General features: G+C 36.1%; 6 protein-coding genes across 6 annotated transcripts; 4 read left to right on the top strand and 2 right to left on the bottom strand.

Annotated features, from left to right (window-relative positions):
- Window positions 1–99: 99 nt before the first annotated feature.
- LOC124438683 lies at window positions 100–1,071 on the top strand. Its single transcript, XM_046988878.1, has one exon. The coding sequence runs from the start codon at window positions 100–102 to the stop codon at window positions 1,069–1,071; it is 972 nt and encodes a 323-aa protein (XP_046844834.1).
- Window positions 1,072–2,940: 1,869 nt separating this feature from the next.
- On the top strand, window positions 2,941–6,469 carry LOC124439669. Its single transcript, XM_046989967.1, has 5 exons — window positions 2,941–3,235; window positions 3,447–3,716; window positions 5,428–5,547; window positions 5,630–5,662; window positions 6,198–6,469. Exons 1-5 carry the CDS (start codon window positions 3,124–3,126, stop codon window positions 6,371–6,373), a joined length of 711 nt encoding a protein of 236 aa, XP_046845923.1. The 5' UTR covers window positions 2,941–3,123; the 3' UTR covers window positions 6,374–6,469.
- An 86-nt stretch (window positions 6,470–6,555) lies between these two features.
- On the top strand, window positions 6,556–7,407 carry LOC124438681. Its single transcript, XM_046988876.1, has 3 exons — window positions 6,556–6,764; window positions 6,828–7,190; window positions 7,322–7,407. The coding sequence occupies exons 1-3, from the start codon at window positions 6,605–6,607 to the stop codon at window positions 7,405–7,407; spliced, it is 609 nt and encodes a 202-aa protein (XP_046844832.1). The 5' UTR covers window positions 6,556–6,604.
- A 15-nt stretch (window positions 7,408–7,422) lies between these two features.
- LOC124438680 lies at window positions 7,423–9,077 on the top strand. Its single transcript, XM_046988874.1, has one exon. It carries the CDS (start codon window positions 7,423–7,425, stop codon window positions 8,533–8,535), a length of 1,113 nt encoding a protein of 370 aa, XP_046844830.1. The 3' UTR covers window positions 8,536–9,077.
- Window positions 9,078–9,085: 8 nt separating this feature from the next.
- On the bottom strand, window positions 9,086–20,868 carry LOC124438679. Its single transcript, XM_046988873.1, has 18 exons — window positions 20,693–20,868; window positions 19,018–19,501; window positions 17,976–18,230; window positions 17,499–17,623; window positions 17,260–17,410; window positions 16,862–16,966; window positions 16,270–16,584; window positions 15,402–15,542; window positions 15,203–15,322; window positions 14,809–15,012; window positions 14,424–14,521; window positions 14,068–14,087; window positions 13,537–13,646; window positions 12,355–12,662; window positions 11,704–12,049; window positions 10,541–10,710; window positions 10,033–10,264; window positions 9,086–9,476 (listed from the first exon to the last, which is right to left on the bottom strand). Exons 2-18 carry the CDS (start codon window positions 19,346–19,348, stop codon window positions 9,466–9,468), a joined length of 3,042 nt encoding a protein of 1,013 aa, XP_046844829.1. The 5' UTR covers window positions 19,349–19,501; window positions 20,693–20,868; the 3' UTR covers window positions 9,086–9,465.
- Window positions 20,869–21,471: 603 nt separating this feature from the next.
- On the bottom strand, window positions 21,472–25,919 carry LOC124439664 (cell division cycle 7-related protein kinase-like). The gene is made up of 11 exons (XM_046989959.1): window positions 25,762–25,919; window positions 25,638–25,688; window positions 25,493–25,570; window positions 25,208–25,337; window positions 24,540–24,633; window positions 24,224–24,366; window positions 24,059–24,135; window positions 23,595–23,919; window positions 23,415–23,497; window positions 22,895–23,044; window positions 21,472–22,494 (listed from the first exon to the last, which is right to left on the bottom strand). The coding sequence occupies exons 1-11, from the start codon at window positions 25,802–25,804 to the stop codon at window positions 21,863–21,865; spliced, it is 1,806 nt and encodes a 601-aa protein (XP_046845915.1). The 5' UTR covers window positions 25,805–25,919; the 3' UTR covers window positions 21,472–21,862.
- Between the last annotated feature and the right edge of the window lie 1,437 nt (window positions 25,920–27,356).

Raw genomic sequence — 27,356 nt, 5'->3', positions numbered from 1 at the left:
TTCCAAAACCCACCGGAAGGAAGATTGCCAACTACAAGAACCCAAGGGTCAACTCCATTTCAAGTGCTAGGAGTCGACTTCGCTGGCCCTATTCGATACATGGCGAAAAGAAAAATGGAAAGAAAGGCATACCTTGTTCTTTACGCGTGCAGTCTAACCCGAGCAGTGCACATGGAGTTGTTGAAATCACTGGAAGTTGCAGAGTTCGTCCCGAGCCTGAAGAGATTAATTGCAAGAAGAGGAAGACCGGAAATAATATATTCGGACAACGCTACTACATTTAAGGCTGCAGAAAAGTGGCTTAGATTGGCCCAGAAAGATGAAAAGCTCAACTTGTTTCTTACTAAACGAAAGATAGAATGGAGGTTTAACTTAAGTCGAGCTCCTTGGTGGTTGGGGGCATTTGAGCGACTGATTGGTCTTTTTAAGCGTAGCTTTTATAAGAGCGTTGGAAATGGTAGATTGACATGGGAGGAGTTGTCTGAAGTCATCTTGGACGTTGAGGTAGCACTTAACAATCGCCCATTAAGCTACGTAGAAGACGAAATTGAGCAACCAGTGCTCACTCCCAACAAGCTGCTGCACATAAACCCAAATGATCTTCCTGAAGTCAAACCTCATCATCAAGAATCGACCGATCTACGGAAAAGAGCTAAACAGCTGAAGAAATACAAAGATCAGATGTGGCGACGATGGACGCAAGAGTACATCAGAGGATTGAGAGAGCACCACAAGCAAAGGAATGGTGGAAAGCAATCAGATTATCCGAACCATGGGGATGTGGTAACAATTGAAGGTGAAGAAAGGAACCGGAATATGTGGAAGATAGGTATTTTGGAAGACCTGATCCGTGGACGGGACGGAGTTGTACGGGGAGTAAGGTTGAGAACAGCGAAGGGAAGACTCGAGCGGGCTGTGCAGCAACTCTACCCTCTAGAGTTATCGTGTGACTTAGATCCCAAAGGCGAATTGAATCCTGCAGCTCCTGAATCCCAACCGAAACCACGACGTGATGCAGCAGTCGCTGCAGAAGTGACAATGCAACAACATGTGGAAACTGAAGAGTGGTGACATTTATAAAATTATATTTAAACATTTGCATGCATAATAATCCCTTTTTGAACTTTAACGAAGTCAGTCTATTCTGTTATATATTTTAAAATTAATATATAGGGGAGTGTGTCGGGACTAACGGACATACCGTAGTAAATATGATTGACATTTATTGGGAGGGACTTAGAAGTGGGTTGTTTTTTATGATAGTGAAATAGTGATGTACCATTACGATTATTCATTAGTATCTGTACTGTGATTAGAATAAGAGCAAACGTTCGTCCGCGGTGACTGTATTCAAAACGGCAACTTGGGGTTGCATGAGTACAATATATTTAGTTGAATAAACGTATGTCTAATAAAGTAAATGGTTTGAACCAGGGAGTATCGTTATATGTTTGTAAATGATGATCGTCCAGGTTAATAAAGTCCTGAGAAGGACTGTTCAAAAAAATTTTTGACTCTGAAGATGACTACCGCTAAGGTTGTCGAAACGTCAGTCAACAACAACAAAAACAGTCCTTCTCAGGACTTTATTAACCTGGAAGATCATCATTTACAAACATAAAACGTATGTCTGTGAGTTGTCGACAACAACCAACAAGATGGTATTCTAACAGAAATACATGACCGTTTCTGACCGCGATCACAAGGTCAATAGTTTAGTTATCTTCATTTAAAGCCCTGACAATCGCATCTGAAAAAGTAAAGAAATTCTATATTCTATCAAATCAATTTTTCTACACGCTGCAACATTCACTCCTACATTGATTAAATTACAGGACTTGAATTATAAATCTATTTCGCTCCATAATTGATAAGAAGTGTTTACTCAAGCATAGAGACCACTTGCTGTGATAAAATCTGATCTACTAATATGCAGATTGCACATTAATGTTGTTGCATTGCATATACGTTTAACTTTATCGACCATAGACATACGACAAGCGATATGAACATGCATTATATATCATTCATTAGACAGATGTCAAGGATTTCTGCATCTTTGAAAGCATTATCTAGAAGTTTTATGCATATCTTAAATGTTTTCAAAAAGTATATTTGAAACTCACTTCTCTTCCTTTTCACTGATTTCAACCGGTCTTACCACAAAAATATCACCAACTCTAACAACTCAAAGCAATCGCTTAAGATATGCATACATAGAACTCGCCTCAAATTTAAGCATCCATAAGAGGTAGCATGGTCTCAACAATAAAAGTTCCCTTTTCCATTTCGAAAATCATAAGCTTTCAAAATATCATGTGGAAACACTTGGAAAAGTGATTACCAACATCAAAGGTGTTAAGTGCTAAGTTTACCATCGTATAACACATCGTAATAAAAGGACCAATAAAATTAGGTTTTATGTTTGTAAATGATGATCGTCCAGGTTAATAAAGTCCTGAGAAGGACTGTTTTGGTTGTTGACTGACGTTTCGACAACCTTAGCGGTAGTCATCTTCTTTGACTCTGAAGATGACTACCGCTAAGGTTCGAAACGTCAACAACAACAGTCCTTCTCAGGACTTTATTAACCTGGACGATCATCATTTACAAACATATAACGATACTCCCGGGTTCAAACCATTTACTTTAAAATTAGGTTTCATGAAAAATAACAGCAGTGTTGCTTAAACGACACACTGAATTTGTAGTCTACATTGTCCTTCAATGCTGCTGCATTTCTGTGAAATAAATAGTCAGTATCATGTCCAAGTCAGTTAGTGGAAATAACCTTGTTTCAAAACTTCCTGTATATAAGCCCATCATAAGAAATTATTTAATTTGGTGAACAGTTTTGCCACCTGTACATGTTTAGATATAATTCACTTGGTAAACAAAAGGTTAATCCAAATTCCTGCCGTTCTACCTGTTGACGAAGACAAACACGATTATATAAAAATGGAGAGCATTTAAATATATCAAGTCCTGACCTGGTCGCGACTTACAAAGACTTGGTGTTAAATCATAACAGAATATCACATCATATAGAAACATCTACAAAAATTGAGCCCGCAATGCGTTAGGAAAAGGAAATCCTCTTTGCAATGATTTCATCAGCACACAATGGTGTATAAAAGACAAGAAGCGTGGAATAGATTTGTTTTCATACAAATTATACTATGTTTAAACTTGCACAAAGGAAATGGATCCGTTCTGACGAGAGAAAACAAGGAATGTAAGACCATAAACTAATCCCTTTACCATATAATATGAATTGATTTAAAAATACGCGAATGATCAAAATCTTGCTTTAATTTGGCGAGCAGCAGGTAAAGAAACAGCAGCTTTCCAACTAATCTTGTTCTCGTGCATGCAGAAACGAATATGAATAGCAACCCCCCCTCGGCTGCAAACCACTCCAACTATTCATGATAATATTTCCTTAGACAAATGCATTGCCTTGCGGTTCATGAATCACGCTGGGGGACATTTCAAAATCATCTCGACAATGAAGCCAGAAGGATACATGATCAACACGGACGAGTATAAACTCAAAACAGTTTTCAGACATTCGCAGCTAAGGCATTTCGTCATATTTCACGGATTCGATGACAGCATAAACAGAGAAATCTTACTGGATGGAGAGAGAACAATATCCGTGTCACCACAGGATGACTGCGACAATTTTGCTGATGTCATTGTCACAGCAAGAGAAGGTGTGTTCTACAATTTCTTTGTCTTTGATATAATGTAATATACTATCTATGAACTCATGATGGCAAAGTATACATTTTACATATAAGATGATTGAATTAACATGCACAACAGAAAAACATGCATAAACGTTTCAAAACAGAAAACATGTACAACGCACATCCAATATACAGCGTATACAACAAGAAAGTGTGTGACATTTAATACAAAACACAATATATAAAAAAGACATAGCATAAATAACGTACATTCCATAAACAACTTATACAAAGAATAAGTGTGTAACATTTAACACAAAACACAATTTAAAAACAAATAACATAAATAACGTACAATTAATAAACTATAGTAAAACACAAACTTGTTGTTTACATGAGAACCTTAAAATGGCTGCGGACTTTCAAAAAGAATTTAGTCATATCTATTTTTGGTTCATAAGATAATGAAGTTTTTGTAATGTCCGACTTACTAATCCAGTAACTTCACATTGCCTTATCAATCGCTGCAATTTTGCAGATTATCGCAATTCTCAAACACACGTTTTAAAAAATGTCGCAAAAAAATAGGAACTTGTTATGATACATACGCATTAAACTAAAATACATGGAACGCTACCTGAAGCATATAATTAAAGCCAAATCGCGTGTGTAGTGTTTCGAGATTCTCTTGCGGAGTAATAATTAGCGAGCTTTAGCAAAGACTACGAGTACGACTACGAGTGCGAATTACGTCATTTTAACGCGAAAACATTGTTGCGACAACAAAAAGACGTAGCCGTCATCAATCTGAGTACGATGTTTTGTAAATAATTCGTAGTCGCGACTATGATGTCTTTTTAAGCAAAGAAAGTAGGCACATTTTTCATTGTGTAAGAAATTAGTTTACAGTACTATTTTCGAGCATCCAGGCTTTAATTTAGAACCTTTTGAGCGCAGATGTACATCAAAAAGAAAATGTGACCTTGAAAACTTTCATGCATTTCCTACGCAAAGTGAAAGGTAGACAAACAACAAAATAGTACACATATATCGTACATAAAACTTAAAATAGTGGAGATTTTTCAGTCTAAAGAGTCCTACATTCTCGCAAAATCAGTATTACCGATTCGTTGATATCATTATTGACAAATAGAGCCGTACTTGCTTCGCAAACTTAGGTGTTTTATACAATAAAGAGGCTCGTTCTGTTGTTTTCATTGAACTAAAATACATGGAACGCTACCTCAAGCAAATAATTAAAGCCATATCTTACGCCAGACGCGAGATTTTACCCTAGACTCGCGTGTTTAGTGTTTCGTTATTCTCTCACGGAGTAATAATTGATTGAGTACACACACGTGTCTGGGGTAAAGTCTCGCGTGTTTGGGGTAAAATCACGCTTCAAAAAATTATTAGGGTTTTGTATTACAGGTAGCGTTCCATGTATCTTAGTTCAATGGTTGTTTACAACTAAAACAAAATTTTGACGAAGAGACAACGACAACAAACTACCACGTGCCATTCCCTTAAACGGTCAAACTTCGTATTCGTCGTCGTAGTCGTACTCTTGCTAAGTCTCTCTATTGATTGACTACACAGGCGTGTCTGGGGTAAAATATCGCGTGTCTGGGGAAAGTCACGGCTTCGAAAAATTATTAGGGTTTTGCATTACAGACAGCGTTCCATGTATTTTAGTTCAATATGCATACCTTATGTCAACACTTTCTGTCAACAGGTCCTCCACGCAGACAAGATGCCATTTTCTTAGATACCAGTCTTCCAGGAAGTAACGGTCAAGTTTCAGGTAACAGCGTACCAACAAAACAAATAAGTACGCCATCGGGAGACAATCTAGGTGAGAGAAGGCAAGAAGTTATGAGTTTTACAAAGCAAAGTGTCAAATGTATTTAAACCAGATGTGTATGTCACGCATATAGATCCAATAAAGACGACGCCCTCCAGTGAGAAAGGTAAGAAAGATATGAGTAATATCCGGATGTGCACAACTCGTGCAAATCCAGGGGACTCAAGACCGAAGGTCGAGGGTTTTCAGTTGCTGGTGATTGATTAGTAAATTCTCTTTGATTGATTTAATTGATTGAGCTAAGATCGTTTGTACAGGCTAATGCAGACTCAGCTATAGACCAATCATCGCACGCGTTTTATTTTTGTTATTGTATAAAGTCTATCAGCAAAGAACAAAGAACATGATTGGTTGGCATATTTGTTGATGACCAACTCACTCACCTGATTAATTTACATTTCAACAGGTTGGGTTCAGTTGCATATAATTTAAAATTTGATTGTTTACGTGTATTGGAAGTAAACCTTTTTTCGTAGTAGGCAATATTGAAAATGAATTTATAGCTAAATAAAGACTCGGAATACAATATGAATGAATCTCGTACGGTAGATCATTCTTTCAGTTTTTTCTCTGACGATAAAATCACAAAAACAAAATCACGATAGATTCGACGTTCATATCCCGTAATTCAATATCAACAGGATGTCAGAGCACTCACGATGGAAACGCAATGGGAGCCTGTTGCCATTTCCCCTTCATATATCGCGACAAAATTTATGATCGATGTACAAAATCTCAGCACAATGACAGGATATGGTGCGCGACAACAATCGATTATGATAGAGATGGACAATGGGGGTATTGCCAGGGTAAGTAGGGGTGTAGACAGGGTAAGTTAGGATTAGTTCATTTCAAGTTACAATACAGGCCTAGCACGTCACACTAAAGTACTTTATACGTAACTAGAAGGGACAAACAATTTCTTCCAATCGATCGCACAGCCAATTAAATAAGCAATCATGAATGCTTGTCACTCACATAAGATGTATAATGGCACCCAAAATCTGATAGAATCATCCATGTGACAAAAAATTCCTGTTCAGATTGTATGAACACGGAAGGCGGTAATGGAAATGAAAAATGTTGTCAGTTACCGTTCACCTATAAGAAAATTCTACATCATCATTGTGTTACTGACGGTGAATCCCGACCGTGGTGTTCATTAACCAAAGACTACGACAATGACGGTGTCTGGGCGTATTGCGCAGGTAGTGTAACTGTGTGGGACAGGAAACGACTCTCACGGAAAGATAATAAAATATCTTTTTCAGGAAAAAACATTGAAGTTCTTCATCACACAGATTATGAAACAACAAAGAAACCATCAACTGACATGGTACCAAAGTCCTACACACCAAGTGAACCTCAATCAAACATATGCTCACCGAGCTGTTATACACACTGCAGCACAGTGTGCCCGCAGTCATGTTGTACATCGACAGAGCCTTTGACCGTGCCACTTCCGTGTCCCAGAGTGTGTACAGAATCATGTATGCCAGATTGCCCGGTGAAATGTTGTCCCGAGGTCAGAAATTTCCTACAAACTGGATACAAGAAATACTATCAACCACAGACTTATCCTTCCGAACCATTCCCCCATTCATTCCCACCACCTCCTCCCCCTTCCTTATCCTGCATTTCCTCCTCCTTCCATTACCTCCTCCTCCCATTACCTCCTCTTTATCCCATTACCTCCTCCTTATCCATTTCTTCTCCTTGTCCCCATGTCCTCCTCCTTCATACCACTTCCTCCTTACCTCCCCAGATAACTACTCAATGTCCAACACCATGTCCTCCTCCTTGTCCACCATGTCTTCTTCCTTCAATACCACTTCCTCCCTCTCCAGATAACTCTCAATGTCCACCATGTCCTCCTCCTTTCCACCATGTCCTCCTCCCCCCCATGTCTCCTCATGTCCGTCAACATGTCCTCCTCCTTGTCCGCCACCATGTCCTCCCCCACCACCGCCTCCTCCTCCGCAGCCCCTTCCTCCTTCTCCTATGCCCCAACCAACACTTCCACCCTCTATCATAGCAACCACAACAAGTCCAACAATATTCTCGTGGTGTCCCAATACATGCAAAGACCACTGTTCGGCATCATGTCCACAGGTGTGCTGTAGAATTCGCTTACGAATCAACAAATACCAAAAACCTTGTCACCCCTCATGCTCGGCACAATGTTCTCCGCATTGTGCGACGCAATGCTGTAGAACCCCACTTCGTGTAAACGTCGTTAGTCCAGTGTCATGTCCCAACATGTGCAATTCTCGTTGTACTTATGATTGTCCTTGGCATTGCTGCATTTCCAAGCGATCGTCAATACCATCAAAACCTGCGTTTTACAAGGCAGGATGGAAACAAACAGGTGAAAATTCCACCTCCAAAGTAAACCCGCCAACACCAGCTCCAAGAAAAAGTTTCCCTAACTCCTATAGGTCACAGCAATTTCGAAATATAATGCAACCTTATAAACAGAGCTCTGTAGCAAAGCACGGAAACGTGATTGCAAACATGAAAAACATTTTAAATCAAAACACAAGAGTGTTCCGAGGAAAAACAATACCCTACATCAACACTAACAAGGGTGGATCTTCAGCAAGAGAAGCTCTAAAACTAACAAAACTGAAACAGAAAATCAATAAATTTTCGGTAAAAATAAGAAACTTAGGCCAAAACATAGCTCAATTGGGACAGTCGACCCACTGTATCCCGTCTTGTAAAACCTATTGTACCGCCCAATGTCCACCATACTGCTGCAATCTTCCATACCGAAGAAACAGGATACCAAAAAGTAATCCAGTCGATTCCACAATGCCTTACAAAAGAAATAAAATATTAAGAGTCTCAGCCTCAAAATTAACTCAATCTAAAGCAAGGAGATGGATATGCCCAGATGTGTGTAGATCAAAATGTGGAACGTTTTGTCCATTTCGATGTTGTTTGGTCCCACATAGAAGATCATATATCACACCGTAGCAGGATATAGCAAGAACTATCCAAGCATTTGATAGCAAAGGTTTACATGTTTGTAAATGTAAATCTTCCAGTTTACTGGAGTCCTGAGAAGGTCTGATGGTGTTGATGTTGACTGACGCCTTGCTAAGCGGTAGTCATCTTCAGAGTAAGAAATAAACAGCAACAGTCCTCGTTAGGATTTCACTATCTTGGAAGATCTACATCTACAAACGTGTAACGATACTCCCGGTTTCAAACCACTCACCTTACAGCAAAGGTTAGTAATACATGGGGTAGCAGAATAGGAACTCTTAAAAAGAATGGGCGGTTTAATCACAATAATGATAAACACAGAAACACCTTTCTGAAGGAAGTTTAAGAGTATTGTTAATACGAATGAAGCACAGTTTGTATAGTATAGGTTAAGGTATAATGTAATGTAGTTTGTGAAACCTCGTCGAAATGAATTATTTTTGTTTATAGTGAACGATTGTTTTGCATTAGAGTTGTTAATATTGATGAAAGAATGAAAAACAAAATATTTTGATAAATTCCTTCTTTTACTCTTGGCTTTTTAGTTTACGGTTTGATACTTTTTGACATTAAAATTTACAGCAAGAGATTTCATAAATTTACAAACGATCAGCTCAAGCTAAACATTAATTTATGATTTGTTTAAAATTTTACTATTTAAGCAATAAATACAATAAAAATCTTTAACGTAAGATCATAAAACCCAGTTTAGTTTACAAAAGCAAAGAAAAATCATGACAACATTTTAAAAATGTTCAACTTTAGTTTTTATCACGATTGATACTAAGGTCTTCGACAGAGTACACAAATATAAAGATTGTCTTATAATTCACAATAACTTTGATAAATGTAATTACTTTAGTACACTTTAGGCTTAAGCCGTGACTCCTACAAGTCTTCGTCAAAAGAGTGAAATTCTTAGTCTGTATCTGTAATGAAAAACTAATTCACATAAGGCTAAGTTGACAACAATAATTTTCTTATAGAACGAATCAGCACACCCTTTCAAACTGAATCAATAGGAGGAACAATAATAGACAAAACACCGTAGGATCAGGAATAGATTTAGGGGATTGGAGAGAGAAAATTTCCGTACAAAATACTAATATACCAAACAATTAAACAAAAACAACTCAACAAAAGAAGTTTGACATACTACTAAAAAAAGTGGCCACCGAAATCTAATCCAAAATAGAGGAACCTCTTTCCAAACCATAGTGCACCCATCCTTGCCTTGGATTAGCAAAACACTTAACAGCTGTTGCTCCGATAAAAACATACCATCGAGACAAATTTCAAGAAAACTGGGATTATCTGCCTTTTACAAAAGAACATCCTAACACTGCAATTTTCCACACCGGAAAAAACATTGTTAAACACAAACTTTCACAAAATTTTCGTTTTGAAAATCATAAATAAGTTAACTTCCTTTCAAACAACATACTATAAAAAGGTAAGCGGAGTAAAAATTTCATTGAAACGCACCTTTCACTTTAGTCTTCTCCATTACCATCCTCCTCCTTTCTTCGACTTCAGCAATAATTTCCTCCAACTTTTGCCATTGTATATCTTCTTTCATACGTAACTCCTTCACAAGATCCTGCATGTGTTTAATCTGCTTGAGTTGCTGAAGCGTGTAGATCTGCTGCATTTCCTTCACTTGTTTTGGTTTGGCATCTTTAACTTTGGACAACAATTTTATTCCTGCATCGCTGAGCTGAAAAAAGGGAAAAATAAAAACTGGGTTATTAAGGCGAATGATTTTAACACCCAAAACTATCGCTTCGACATAAATTTTTAAGATTTAAGCAATGAAAGAAAAAATTAGGCCGGTGTATAATTGCAAAAAAAAGAAAAGGCAAAAATATCACGACGTTGGTGGCCATTCTCTTGTATGAAAATTGTTGTATAATACAGGGTGCAACGGCAAAAAAGGTCGACATTTTAATGTTTAGTAAAATATGCTTCAAGACTCAATCAATACTGCAATCACCTTTCCAAACATTCCTTGGCCAAATCCTTGCACGTTACCAAATACACTCCCTGCTGTTTGTTTGAGCTTACCAAAAGCACCCATTCCCAGGTTATTCGCCTGTCCAAAAACATTGTTGCCAGCGGTCTGTAAGTTACCAAACGCTCCCATTCCCACATCTTTTGCCTGATCTTAACAAACAATAACAGAAAATTGTCACAATACAGATATTCAGTCTAAACTTTAGATAGTTAAAATGACTATAGACTAAAATAAAACAATTCATATAAAATAATTCGATTAATTGCACCAAATTTCACGCCATATTATATTCGTTTGATTTTCACTTCAAAATTTCGAAGCTTACAGCGCAAGTTGATAAAAAATCTAAGCCAAAAAGCAAACAGTCTGAGTTCTTTCTTCTATATAGATAATACTATTATGTACACCATCTGAACTCACCAAACAGTCTGAGTTCTTTTTTCTGTAGATAATACTATTGTGTACACTATCTAAACTCACCAAACAGTCTGAATTCTACCTTCTGTAGATAATACTATTGTGTACACTATCTAAACTCACCAAACAGTCTTTTTTCTACCTTCTGTAGATAATACTATTGTGTACACAATCTAAACTCACTAAACAGTCTGAGTTCTACCTTCTGTAGATAACACTATTGTGTACACTATCTAAACTCACCCAACAGTGTGAGTTCTACCTTCTGTAGATAATACTATTGTGTACACTATCTAAACTCACCAAACAGTCTTTGTTCTATCTTCTGTAGATAATACTATTGTGTACACAATCTAAACTCACCAAACAGTCTAAGTTCTACCTTCTGTAGATAATACTAATGTGTACACCATCAAAACTCACCAAACAGTCTGAGTTCTTTCTTCTGTAGATAATACTATTGTGTACACTATCTAAACTCACCAAACAGTCTGAATTCTACCTTCTGTAGATAATACTATTGTGTACACTATCTAAACTCACCAAACAGTCTGAATTCTACCTTCTGTAGATAATACTATTGTGTACACTATCTAAACTCACCAAACAGTCTTTTTTCTACCTTCTGTAGATAATACTATTGTGTACACAATCTAAACTCACTAAACAGTCTGAGTTCTACCTTCTGTATATAATACTATTTTGTAGACACCATCTAAACTCACCAAAAGTATTCACGCCACTTGTCTTTGCCTTACTCATGGCATCCATGACACTTTTCCTTTTTTTATCCACAGCATCTATGCCGCTTTTCTTTGTCTTATCAACGACATCCTTGGCAGAATCCTTAACTTCATTGACGGCATTCTTTCCAGTCTCTTGTGCTGTATTGAACGTTTTCATCCCAGCATCCTTCACTTTGTTCGTGGCATTTGTGATAGCAGTTTTCGCTTTAGACACAGTATCGATGGCAACAGTTTTGGCCTTGTTCGCAATATTTTTACCCGTATTTTTAGCCTGTTTAGCTACCTTTTCCCCAATACTTTTTACATCTTTCTGCGCACTGTCAACCTGAAACAACAATATATGCGTTACGTATTTACTGTCGGGGAGATTCGTACTGAAAAATATTTTCACGAGGTCTCAAAAGAGACAAGAAAACTATCTGCAGACGACTGCGTTAAAATCTTTTTTGAAATGAAATCGTCAATAAATCTATTACCTCGCTCTCTATATCCTCCTTCAACTCCTTAGCTTTATCGATAACAACCTCCGTGTACTTCTTTATCAACCTCTTACCTCGCTCTCTATATCCTCCTTCAACTCCTTAGCTTTATCGATAATAACCTCCGTGTACTTCTTTATCAACCTCTTACCTCGCTTTCTATATCCTCCTTCAACTCCTTAGCTTTATCGATAACAACTTCCGTGTACTTCTTTATCAACCTCTTCATCTCATCAATGAAATCATTGATCTTTGGTTTCGCTTCCTCGACGATATCCCTGACCTTATCAGTGTCCACATTGTCAAGCAAACCATTAACACCGTCAGTGTTGTACTCGTCTATATTGCCCGTAATTTGACCCGTCAAATCACCGGCAATATTTTTTAATGAATCTGTGAGTTTCTCTTGTAAATAACGAAGTCCCTTCATCGTCATACTAATACCAATATCTAGATATTCTGTTGAATAAAACGGCAGTTTGAGTTGAAGGTTAAAAAAATGAACTGACAACTTTCACCATTATAGATTTCTTAAATCTCCACTCCAGAGATAATACCAAAACAATACAATTCAGCATGTATAAACAATTAAAGTACCTATGTCAGGGTCAGGAAATAACTTCTTTAGAAGTTAAATTTAGGAAAATTTCATGCGTCGAAAATTTTATGTTCATATGCTTTTGGGGTCTAGCATAAAGCCCTAGTCACACAACATAAACCCAGGTTTAACAAAGGTGCATTTTTTTGCGAGTAAGCTCTACTAACCAGGTTTTACCTAGGATAAACTCAACCTACCTCTTGAGATGGGTAGAGTTTAACCAAGGTAAAACCTGGGTAAGTGGTGTTTACATGCAAAAAAACTAACCTCGGTTAAACCCGGGTTTATGTCGTGTAAATAGGGCTCAGGTGACTCTTCACCGGAAGTGACCTAAAATGAGATATATTGCAAATGTACTTAAAATCGACTACGCTATCGAAAAAGTTATTTCTTTGCCCCTGATATACAGACACTTTAAATTAGAGCTGTTCATACATAAGCTATATATTAATAACTATGGACCGTAAAAGCAAATTTACAATTGTTTATAATTCTGTCTTTAGCAAAGTCAATTTCAAGTTAACTTCACACATAATTCAAAAATAATTTTTGTAACTACTATAGCTCAGATGCAGTTGCTGTTATCATAAACAGTGACGTAGCCAAAATGCAAATTTTTATCCTGCCAAAGATATTTTTCTTTGTTCACTCACTGCAAAAACATTTAAAACTTGCGGGCTGGCTATGCTCCTGAAAATCCCCACACAAAGTGAGGTGGTCTGATGTAAACAATACCTTTTCCCGTGCTTAAATATCCTTCCTCCATAAACTTATCTTTATATTCCTTCGCTTTCTCGTAATATTCTTTAGCCTGCATTATAAATAAGCCTGAATACAATTCTAACAATAACAATTATCAGTCGACATTTTTCGTATGTTATATAACCAGCAGAGTGCGAGAAAATAGAATACAGAGGAACAAAGGACTCTAAACAACAACTCGGGCAAGGTTAGGATTACGAAGTTTAATAATTAAGGTTATGGGTGAGGGACGGGCATGTAGGTAGCTAATTAAGTGTAACGCAGGATATTCTATTACTCCAAGTATGAGAACTCTTCAACTTCCTTCATTTGAAAGACTTCCAAGATCTGAAATGTCTTGATACATTTACCGTGATATTAATTTGACTTATATTTATTTTCAAGATCCAAAAATATTATTCCATGCTCCTATTTTATAATTTCAACGGCTGCGCAAAAAGTTCACCAGAGGTCTACTTCTGAAACAAAACTTTTCATTCGTGCACGAAACGTGGCCACACTTACCTTATCCAAGAGTTTTTGAGCTAAAATAAAAATATTCCAATAAATGTTGAAAATTCCACCTAAAAGGCGTGTTTATTTGTGTCTGTTTATAAAATAACAATTTTTCTTTCATCCTATGCACAAACATCAATAATTCAGATGAAGTGTAACCAGTTGCAGATAAAATGATAAAATCAACATTCTCTAGTTTTAAATTTTATTGATTTTTCTTCACGAACTTTCGACTAAAAAAACTGTAACCTTCAGTGGGTGTGTGATGAATGATTATGAATCAGAAGATGATATATGTATGATACAAAATTAGTGAAAATAAAGGTTACGGAGAACGTATATTCTATAATTACATCAACAAATACCTTGTCTTTTAATGTATCTTTTTGTTCATTCGCCTGTCCTTGTATGTCGTCGACCACAACTGAACCTTGATTTCGCAAATCTTTAGTCAACTTCTCACCTAGGATATCATGACTTTTTAATCATAATTATCATTAATTGGGAGATGGCAATACATAATGACGTGGCGAAACAAAGAAGTTATGATGTACATAATATGACCGTTATCATTGGTTGAGGTACGCCGTTAAATCACGATAACTAAGGTAACAGATAATTTTCGTTAGAAAAAGAGTCGAGTTAAGACCTCGGAAAAATATACAGTCAAACATAAATTCACGTCTCGAAACACATGAGAAAAAAATAGCAAATATTTTTTTCTTCTGTTAACTTAACATATGTATGTACCTTGTCCTTGTAATTCCTTGGCCACCTTCATTACCTCTTCTCTTGCTTTGTTTGTCATTTTTATTCCCTTTTGCTTCACCCGATTAGCAATGTCCACCCCCTTTTCCTTCACTTGGTTAGCTATCCCCGTTCCCTGTTCTTTCATCTGATTGGTCAAATCGAAGCCTTGCTGTTTTAATTTTTTGACATTGGTAAGATCTTGACCTGAATAAAAATGGGGCATAGTCTCGTCGTCACCAATGATTTGCGACACAGAAAAATGAAACTGTGAGGCAAATATCAAGATCCAGTCTAATCTACAAGCTGTCTTTCCTTCACGCAACATCTTCGCTCCTCCTCTCCACATCTGCCCTTCCCTTTTCGATTAAAAAACTAATACTTAGCACATACATACCCTGCTCTTTAAGATTGTTTAGCATTCCCATTCCTTGTTTGCCAAGTCTGTTGAACATACTTAGACCTTGGCCTCCAATATTGTTCAAAAAGCTCATGCCTTGGCCAAAGAACATTCCACCTACAAACACGGAACAGGAAACTCTCAACGTTTGTAAAATGAATAAAGCAAACGACATAGTACTCATGAAGACTGTTACCTAATTGTTGCTGTCCTTCCTGTAACTGGCCAATAAGACCTCCAACGAAAGCCTCTGTTTTTTCACCGTTTTCAGTAATACGCGCTCCTGTCTTTAGACTGTCGGCGATGTCATCCAGTTTGAGTTTGACAATTGTATCAGCTTTGAAAGTAAATTTAATAAAATACTTGAGAGTGAATATGGATGAAATGCGGTTAAATTGAAAAAGGAAATTTCAGACAAAGAAAAACTTTGGAGTTTTTGGAACGAAGAAACTACTAAAGACTAAGATTACTATTCTAGACCATTACCAAAATAATACATCAAAATCACAAAAAAAACAAACAAACAAACAAACCAACGCTAATCACCTTGTCAAAAGCAGTTGAAATTTCAAAACTATGATGTAATATGTATATTCTAAGTACACACGTTAGCTGTTTACATTAATCTTGATCCAGTAGAAAAGCACAGTCTGGCTGCCGAAAGCTCGTTAAATATAAATAATTATTTTGGATTGGTGAGCGACTGCTTATAGTTAATAATTGTGATAAGCCAGGGATGGTGTAGAATGATTTTGTAGGGCGAGGGGTGCTCTAGTTCTTATAAGATGGTCAGTGTTGTTTGGATTTGACTTTGGTGGTTGGTTTGTGGGAGTTGTTGCGTGATTTTAGACAAGGCTAGGGAGAGGTGGGTGGGTACCCCTCCACTAAATTCATCTCTGTGATAAATGGTTCGTGAAGGAATTCCCACAAAACTGACTAATAAATAATCAGTATGATGCAATGTACATGAAAATTTTTTCATAACCACGTAGCATATGAATAATGAAGAAAAATCTAGAATCTACAAGAAGCACCTACACAATCTATAAAAAATCATATCTTACCAATTCCAATCACTGTCACCTCACACAAGGCCAGTTGCACTTTCGAGGCCCTTATATTTACATAGCGTCCAACACTATTGTTTCCACAGACAACAGTACGAATCTGGGATTGCCGTATGGTGTTCTCGAAACAGCAAACAGAATTATTGTTTCCGTTGTTCTCAAGGCTATCTCCAACACGTACTTCAAATTCACGCATGTCCAAGTCATTTCCGTGATCATGGTTTGAAATGAATAATTCTTTCACGTAATAACGACGACGCAGATCGATGCGTAACCATGGATAGGTTTCATTAAGAATATGTGCACAGGTTTCTAAATGAAAATTATGATGAAAATCATTAAGCCTTTTATTTCTAAGTACTTTAAAGTTGCAAAGTCCTATTTGAACGTGCCCCCTACAAAATCATCAATAATGCAATGGCAGATATTCGTATGTATTGCAACACTCCACATGTCATTCTGTCATCTAATGACAAATTCTTGTAAAACTCACCATATTTACCAATCAGCAATAGTAAACATAATTTCATTGCAAAATGAAATAGTACTTAATCGGAAAGAGCGAAATAATTTTACTCATCAAACTTACCGTTGACAGAATTTGTCACAAACTTTCCATCAACTAATTCTGGTGACAGTTTTGCGCTACCATTGATACTTGAGAGATAAACGGGTTGGTTTTTTGCTACATTCACTAGAGAAATAATGAGTATTGCTTAGCATTGACAAACTAATAACATTTCTACGAAAAGTGTTTCAGGTTTCACAAACGTGCTTGGAAATCAACTGAAGATTAGCTTGGTATGTATTTTTGCTTTTCGGTAATGTTTATTGTCTTAAGCCCAGTCGGCTACTACCTTTCGGGTATCATGTATCGGCATGAGAATGACAACCTATCGGGCACTATATACCGGCATCAGGGTGATAACCTATGGAGTACTATGTACCGGCATAAAGGTGACAACCTATCGATCCTTAAGTACGTACCAGCATCAGGATGACAACCAATAGCTTCAACTCTCATGCAAATCAATTCTCCATGATAAGATCTTGGTGTGAACATCAAATATCGTGCCACAATTCGTGTAGGAAAGCTAGCAACAGCGATAGAGTTACGATCTTTGTTCCCTTTGAATACCTATTGAAAAATATGAAATCATTTTCAATTGTATTGCTCAAACTATAGCCGCAACTTTGAACCATTTTTTCCTCTATCTGCATCATACCTCTTTGATATGATCCCAGTGTCTGGGATGCTCGTCAACGCCATATGCAATATTGTATTCTGTCACCCAATTGTCAGAATCTGATCTTCCCTGAGTTAATACTCCTTCCAGTATGTAAATATCACCTGTACAATGAAAGCAACACGAATTAAATGATCTGCAATTGAACAAGTTAGGGGTAGGATTAAAATTGGTTAATCAATTATAATACGCAAGCAAAAAGCTCATACAATAGCCACCAATTTCCCAAACATTTCAATACCATCGTTTACAGGTACATTGATAAAAGAAAATGGTGTAAACTATTGGTGGATCCATCATTCCATTGTTACGCAAAATATATTACAACAGCTCATCGATTGGTCAGATTTTAGCCTTTAGAAATTTATAACCAATGAAATTGTTGCGTTGTTTTGCATTTTAAATCAGCGGTTATAATTATTTTGCCACACACATGCATCCCCTACTATAGCATACCCAGGTCGACAACCAAACGCTCCACTTTTAAAGGATTCGTACACCAGGAGCCCTCGTTGTTTCCAAGCCTCCCATCAGATGGAGCAGTTTTATTTCCTTTGATAGTAAAATTGAACGATGAAGATGATGTGGAGGTCTTATTGTGCACTCGCTCCTGTGAGTCTAACGTATGTTCGTTGTATTTCATGAGATTAGAGGTCATTTGGTCGTCTTTGAGGAGCCTCATGTCGCTGATACCGAGGTACTGATTGCATACTGCAAAAAAAAAATTATAATTTATATTATAATTTATTATTTTTGATTTTCTGCAATCTGATGATATTTTGATATTTCTGGGAAGTGATCATGTATTTTTTATAAAGTGAAATTTGAATTTTAAAATTGATTTGAAAGCGACGTAATTTGTTCAAAGAGAAAATATATTCGGATGGTAGTTATCATAGCAAGAGTGAATTTTACTATTCAGACGAAGCGAACTTCGTAGAAAACAATCCAATATCAGAATAAACAAGCAACATGTCGGCCATTTTAAAAATTGCTTTATTATAAAAATAAAAAAAAATAAAAATATTATTTACTGTTTTGATCGGTACGTACTTAAAAAACATTTTCCGTACGGACATACCAGCTGGTTGATAACATTGAATTCTTTGAGCAATGAAGAAAGTTTGCTGAAAAGGGAGGAAGATGCAACACGCAACCCAGGGGACATTTAAAGCATCATAAGCCAACAGAAATGATCAAAAGATTTAAAATAAAACAAATTTTTGGGGTCCTTATAGGTGGGAGTGAGATAATGAAAGTTTCGCCATGTTGGATGGCATTTGCATTGTAAATAAAGAAAATCCTTTGCTAAAATCATCCAACATGGCGGCTATGAGGAAACTTGCACTTACAAAGAATACGAAAGTCTAAAAGACCGAAATTTGCACTTCTCGTCAAGATGAAACAAACACCAACGTTCCTTTCAAGATGGAAATGAGTTTAATCAAGTTGCAGAAAGAGCATTAACTAAACAGTTTACAAAAGTATCATAACTTACCAGGATATAGTATGGAGCTTGGACCAGGATCTTCTCTACCCACTGTAGTCCTATTTACATTCGCATTAACTAAACTCTTCATAGTTGCATTCATCAATGTTGTTTTAGTTGCATTTATCGATCCTGTTTTTGTTGCATTCCTCAATCTTGTTTTATTTGCATTCATCGATCTTGTTTTTGTTGCATTCATCGATCCTGTTTTTGTTGCATTCATCGATCCTGTTTTAGATGCATTCATCGATCTTGTTTTAGTTGCATTCATCGATCCGGTTTTAGTTGCATTCATCGATCCTGTTTTAGTGCATTCATCAGATCCTGTTTTGAGTTGCATTCATCGATCCGGTTTTAGTTGCATTCATCGATCCGGTTTTAGTTGCATTCATCAATCCTGTTTTAGTTGCATTCATCGATCCAGTTTTAGTTGCATTCATCGATCCGGTTTTAGTTGCATTCATCAATCCTGTTTTAGTTGCATTCATCAATCCTATATTAGTTATTATATAAACGACATAAAATATCTTGGCCATGCGAATTAAATGTGTTTGAGTTATATCTATACCCATCAAAAGAAATATGTAACAAACAACTTCCTTTCATTTAATGAACTTTCTTTCACTTACAATATCAGGAAATTTAGAACGAACAAAACGATTGGCGGCAACCTTATCGACCAATCAAAAACGAAGGAATATATGTACAGTGTAGGGCATATACACACAGAGCAGGGCATGTGTGTACAGTATGCACTTTCGGTTGATATGGTATCACAAAATTACAACAGGGGCGTGCTGGACCTCCACAAAGAATAACAGATGAGCCGGTTTAAAACAGATGATTGCAGGTTTAAAACTCAAACAAACACAATATAAGGAGTATACAACTCTTTTACATAAGTTGCTTGAATTATTAACTCATGTTCATTTAGTAATTTCTTGACTTAACAATTTTCTATTCATTGTGTAAGGGACAAATAATGTTACAGGGGCCCACAAAAGTTCCCAGTGTCTCGTCCCTGACCAGCAGGCTCCAGTATTAAAACACTCAAACTGTTTACAAAAAGCAGGATGTAATTCACGTTAAGGTGAATTCAAATCGGTAAAAACCAATACAAAATATTTGACATAGTAGCAAAAGCAGCATATTTCCGCAATGACCCTATGAAAACCAGTAAATTAAGGAAACAATAGTAAATGCATAAGAATGTTATTCCCTAAAGTTTTCCAAATGCAATTTAAGAATGTCAGAAGGCGATTTAAAGCCAAACAAATTTCATTCTTCAAAGACTTGTTCCACGCATCCAATAATGTTTCAATTTTGGATGATTCAATCCAAGAGAGCAGCGCCATAAACAATGATTCAAAAAATTATTGATGATATTTAGTGCTTCGATAAGTTATGCTGGCGGTAGTCCACTGATGTTTTAATAGTTCACGCAAAAAGAATTATGAACACAAGCGTATTGTCAAGCATCACGCTTGGGGGGGGGGGGCTAAATTTTCCCAGAGAATTTCAAAATAAAATAAAATGTCGAAAGACTTCAATAAAAAATACGTTTGCCGGAAAAAGGGCCACGAATAAAACTTAATACAATGTACAACAAATGTTCCAACATTGTGTCCTGTTCTTCGCATATACTGCATCTTGTAACGCAAAACACGCTAAAGCTCTAACATACCTGTTATGGGACTCGACGTTGGGGCACAATTGCCATGTTGAAAGATGAAAATCAGGCCAATGGACATTGCCAAGAGATAAATCAGTTCCATGTCTTCTACCGACCTATATGGTGGATGAAATAAAGAAGATTAAGCCCGAAGATGTATCGCTGGTGACCAAAAATGCCAACGCTGACGAAGCTGTCTTTTGGTTGAATGTATAAAATAGTTAAAACAGGTGGCAAATCGTTGTTACGTCAGAAATCATGAAAAAGAAAGCAAGGCTTAGCAAGACAGCAGACAATGGTTGAAAAAACACTGTAAACTTAGAGTAGGATGAAGTTGACCGGATGTTGCCGAAATATATTACGACAACAGTTTCTTGCAATGAAACTGGGCTCATTTAACCGACAAAATGTGGATATCTTAATACTTGGTGAAGATGAGAATTATACAAGACATAGTTATACTCACCTATTTATTTGATGATCATTCCCTTCTGGGAAAGTCGTCAGAATGCACTCTTTCTAAAACATACTGAGAAAATTTAGCAGGCAAACTAATTTGACCTCATGCAAGAGATGACGTTCTTTTAAGTGTCCAAAATTTGACGAAACAAAATGGCCACATCACGTCCCACGACAACCTGCTATAGAGTTGTTTATATCACAGTTTCCAAGAGGATTAATATTAACAATTTAGCAAAAATTCTGATGCTTTCAAACCTCTTAAAATCTAAATCTTGTCATGATGTGGACTGTCAAATACGACGTAGATTTAAAGATAACACAACCCAAAGTATAAATTTCTATATAATATGTTGGATATGGAAAAAACTAATATGCTATCATTATAAGATTACGGAGATGCATCTAATTGAAGTAATGAGAATTTAGTTCTAAGTTTATAACTGTTAATTAATACAAAAATAATGCATTTTTATAATTCAAATACTGACTTCTATTCATGGTGTGAACAAAAATATAGCAATCCTAGACAGATATGGCATTGTATTAGAAATGACAAACACAGATGAAGCACTTAAAATTCCTAGATGCCTGAATATCTGCCGTGTAATTTACAGTTTATTTAGCTAATATTTAATAGTAGTCAGTTTAAACTAACAAGACACAGGCTTACACATTTTAACTTCAACAATTCATCATATTAACTTCTCACTATCAACTTTTCTATAACTTGGCACACTCTAAAGAGTTGATGTTTTCGCAAATGAAAGGATAACTAAGAGCTTCGCTTGCAGTTATTCTTGTTGTTGGATTTAAATCCAGACACCTTTCAAGAAGATCATACACGGTCAGAGGTACGTAATTCTTACATAAACCACAAACACATAAACATGGGCTTCCATCAAGATGTTCTTTCACGGAAAGTTTTCCTCCTTCACGTTTAGTCGTCTCTTTCGAAAAGGACCGACCACTTTCCGACATGATACGATGTTCATCTTTATCATTGGGAACTCCAACTCTTGAGTCAGAATCATTGATGCATTTACTTTGAATGCATGCACGTTTTTTCTCATTCATTTTTACATATAATTTTCTTCTGCCAGTTACATGATCATTTACATCGTTGCTACATGTGCAATTATTCAATGTAACACAAAACTTTTCGTCTTCATCCAATCCGTCGATATTCGTTTTATCCGTTATAGAGGTAAACGCCTCCTCTTCAGTTGAACCTGCTTTGCAGGATTCACAGCACTTCATAGGTCGCTCTTCCTCCATATTTGATGCTCGTAATCTTTGTGCAAGTTCCTTTAGTTCATAACCAGGACAAGTGGAGTTGCTCACCATGTATTTACCTGATTAGATGGAATTTTAAAGAGTTATGTATGTTCTGTCATCGTGAAGAAAAGAGGTTTGCATTTTCTTGCTCTTACAATGGAAAATAAGATTCACCAAACAATATGATAAGCTTAAAAATTTTTTCAGCAATTCATAAGAAGCCCAAGTTTATTAATTTTGAGCTGAGAGAGTGAAAGCAACTGTTGTAATGATTTTTTCATACATACATAGAAGAATGTTGAAAATATGTTGTATCATCATGGCAGAAAAGATCTTTCCAAAGATTTCAACTAATTTGTATTGCGGATCAAGAACCAGACAGTTCGAATAATATAATTTTTTTCGAAAGAAAATAAGGGACAAGAAAGCCAGAAACACATACGCCAGCACAAACTTATATCACTTGTATAAACTTACCTAGTAATTTCGCACTTTCAGCAACACGTTGCTTACCAAAGACGGTCATTATCTGAGCCAAAGCAGTCATATCATCTGCACAGCGAAAGAAAGGATACTTTCCAGTCAAAAGACATAACAATATTACTCCAGCTGACCACATATCGACAGCTAAATAAACAACATGAAATGGAAATTTCCTGGAGCACAAACTTTAGTGTACTCATCTAAAGTATACCATTGACTATGTATGGTAGCTAACAGCCAAACACGACCAATATTGTAATTGTATTATATAAGCGATTACATGTTAAACTAAAAGTGTTAATGGTTCTGCGCAAGTTTCGTTTGAATTAGGTACAATACAGTAAGCTTTCCATAAACATTTCTACATGACAAAGAATTTGATGGATGCAGTGTTACACTTTCCATAAATTTTACGAGTGAAACCTCTCAAACACGATCATGTCAATTTAACAACAGGGGCTGTGCATGGTAAGTATGCAGATGTAATTTAATAGAACGCAACTCATTAAAATACCTGTAGTCTGCTCCGGATGTTTCAACAAGACCTCTGGAGCCCGAAATCCAGATGTACCAGCTCGAGGAGCGTTTTGTACTGCTCTAGAAACGTTAGCATTAACGATACGTTAAGCTGCACCAACACTTACATTCGTGTAAATAAACATTCAGCTCACAAACTGATACAAAATCCACAAACCTTTTACTACACAAAGAACATATTTCATAAGATTTGTGTTTAGTCTGACACAGTCCTACAGGAAGTTTATGAGAAATTTTCATCGTTTCGTGGTTAAGGTTTGATTTTGCGTGTTTGTTGGACGCAACGAACGTGATGTCTTTCAACTTCGTACATTTTGCTTTCGTTTTAGGAACGAAAACATGAGAACGCGAATTAAGTTTGTGCGTGATCTTCATAAATCTTGGACTTGTTCGTTGCTTCTTCGTTGGTTGGCCGTTTCTCTTCGCCCTTTTTGGTGACGAAGGTCCTGTAGTTTTGTCTGTTGGATATGGATTGTATTTATCTAAGGAAAAAATTGAAAAATCGTGAATCATGTTTTTTCCTGTGTTATGTCTCTAAGAAATCTTTTTTTTTATCTATAGATGTATGAATATTGCTTCCCCCTCCAACAATAAAGATGGTGAGCATCAAGTCCAAATTACCATTTTTCCTCTCTATCTGCCATGATTTTTTAGACTGAGATTCATGCATTGCCAAACCAAAATCAACAAGATTATATCTGTAAGAAATATACAAAACTATAGCTTAGTTTGATGGGAAAAACTTCGAAATGATCTACAAGATTTTTAAAAATGTGAAATCTATACCTTCCAGATTGTCGTGAATGTAGAAAATTACCAGGTTTAATATCTCGATGAATTATATCAAAACTGTGAATATGTTTCAGAGCAATGAAAAGATTCTTCATGTAGTCTTTTATGTCAGATGTGGTCATCTCAAGAAAGTAGGTCTATAAAAAATCATAAACAAACTTTGACTCGAAGCTATAGTTTTTAATGAAAGTGCAAACTATCATATTGACATAATCTTTTCAATCAAAAGTTAGCTAAACTTTCATAGAACAAAAGATGGCTTAAAAATATTTTGCATTCACCGATTCTCACATGCTGCAAAAGCATATACCTGAAATCTATCATGAGGAAAATATGGTAACATGATGACAGTATGATCATAGTGTCGTACAGCTCCTTTGTAGCCAATCACATTATTCTTTCCACTGGCAAAAAAAAGCAAACTTCATTAATATGTCATTCAGCATATTTTTATCTTTTCAATGTACATACATCAAACCGTGCACACAGACATAAAAATTTTACAGTTCATAAGACTTTGACTTATGTTACAAAAAGGGATATGGTAGATGTTACATACTGTTGGCTTTATTGGAACCATGACTATAAGAAACTTACAGATGTCCAATGTTGTTAACCTTGCATGAAAATTCATAAAAGTACACTTGATATGTGAACAACAAAAAGAACATTTTTGTGAAGACAACATTATACAAGGTGAAATTTGCATTAGGCAAAAACAAATAGAATGAGCAATGGGCTGAAAGAACTTTATATCTGAAAAATATAATGTTTAAACTTGTGTGGCAAATTCGTATCAAAGCGTCAATTCTACACAATTGCTAAATGCAACTTCCAATTCCCTTTCGCAAGCACAAATAGCCATCTGATGTTTACAAAAATAATATTGGGAAAATGAACACTAAGATAGTTTGGATCATGTCTTTCTGTTTTAAGTTTACAAAAAAACTTAAATTTGCAAAGTATGTAAGAACTTACCCCATTTCCTGAAGACATCGTATTTCTCTTTCAACACGATCTGGTGAACTTGTAGGTATGATGTGCTTCAAGGCAAACAATTCATCTGGATGTTCAACAAGATGAGCCTGGTAAACATTGCTAAATGTACCTATTAATGTATATAGATTTATGATTACTACAATGCATTATATTACTGCTGGACTTTTTAAAGAAACAATCAACAATAGATTTTCATAAGCTGTTTCACAGTGGCATGCTAGAATTGATATTTTTGAGATTAATATAAGAGTAATGACATTTTACCTTCACCAATCTTAGACTTCATGAGGAACATATTTTTTAAAATAGGAACTTTCTCAAATAGTTCGGCGAATTCAACATCTAAAAATTTAAAGTTTTCTATCGTACAAGTGAACTTAAACATGCAGAACAAAAAATGAACGCATACCTGAGTGCGAGCCTGAGTGAGTTTGGTCGACATGTTCATCCAAATCAGTATCTATAAATAAATGAAACAATGTTCCTCAAATCGTCCGTTGGCGAACTAAAAGTATTGATATTTTGAAACTTACCTTCAGTAGAAATCACATTTTCAAAGCACTCATTTTTTGCCATCACACTGCAAACATATAAAGAATTCGTCAGGTTCTACTTCCAACCTTTATATTGCGCTTTATTTTATCAAACAATAAGCAACTATAAAAAATGGCCGAATTTCCCGCGCTTTTCTTCAACATTCTTATGCTATACTTTATGTAAGATTATGTAAGATATTTTCAAAGCTCTAGTCTGTCGTTGACTCAGTGGACAATATCAGGGGTGTATTGGAAAGAGGGCTCAGGAGGGCTCGGCTCCCCTTGTTAGAATTTTTTGTCAAGTTAGGGGGGCTCTGCCCCTTCTTTATAATTTTTTAACACTTCATAGGCCAAATGCATAAGAGACGAAAATGAAGATAAAATTCCTCATTATCTTTTGTTTTGAATGCATTCGGCTCATGTAAAATGTGACGTACTAAATGACTCACCTCCAATATAAGCTTATGATTTTGTGATTTTAAACGCTTGATCATTCCTATATGTAAAGAGTAAATGCAAGCTATTAGATCATTATAACATGACTGTTTATTTTAACTGTTTATACAAACCCCTTTGTAAAAACTTTGGCAATGCACCCGTGGACAATATCAAACTCATTTCGCCAATTACAGCATGATTCTTTCCAAAATTTCCAAATCTAGCAATGATTGAAGTGACTATACACTCCTCGAGAAGTTAGGAGTAGATTTTGAAGCTTCATTCAGTTTACGGATGTGTGCTTTAAAACACACGTGTTAGTCTTTCCACAAGACGATAAAAAAGAAAATTCTTGATATCAGACAGTAAATTCAAGAGCTCTTTCTCTTATGACTGAATTTTGAATCGGAAGTAAACAGAGCTCACGAAAACTTAAATGCAATATAATGGCCATTAACATCCGGGTAAGGCGCATGTTCAATTAAGTGAAAACATGTATCTAATGACCAAAAGAATGAACATGTTGAAAAGCATGAATCTGCCAGTTAAATTAACACATAATATTGACAGCACAATATTGAAGCAATGATGTAAATTCACTTCTAGACTTTTAGACGTGATCATGTTCTAACTACAAATAACACTTTATAGAGTACACATTCTTCTGTATAACAATCCTAATTTTCTGCTTTTGAGGCCGAGTGTCATACGTGTCAAAAAACCTTATCCTAACCTTGATGTTTTATTGCCAAAGACAAGAACGTTTACAGTAAGTATTAAGTATGGATTGCAATAAGTAAATGAATTGTAGTAAGTGTAACAAATTTAGCAAACGTATCGAGTGTGGCGTAGCAAATGTAGCAAGAGTAACAAATGTGGCAAATTTAACAAGTGTAGCAACCAATTTTTGTCGTCAATGCGGTCAACAAAAAAACTTTTGACAAATCAAGCAAATGCATCATGTACATCTCAGTGGCGTAGCAAGACATGAACGTTTTTCTGCGGGCACATACTCTAGAACGTCAAAGGCGTAAGCCTTTCTTCAGCATACTCCCCCTGTGAAATTTCTAAACATGGAGTCCTTCAATTGCGATTTTTCGTGTTTTTAGCGAGTAATTTTACACTTTTCTTAAAGTTATATGCAACAGAAAAAA

The sequence above is a fragment of the Xenia sp. Carnegie-2017 genome, unplaced genomic scaffold, assembly GCF_021976095.1.
Source record: "Xenia sp. Carnegie-2017 unplaced genomic scaffold, XeniaSp_v1 HiC_scaffold_19, whole genome shotgun sequence".
NCBI lineage: Eukaryota > Metazoa > Cnidaria > Anthozoa > Malacalcyonacea > Xeniidae > Xenia > Xenia sp. Carnegie-2017.
Note: the sequence above shows the minus strand (reverse complement) of the source record. Positions and strands in the feature narration are given on the sequence as shown.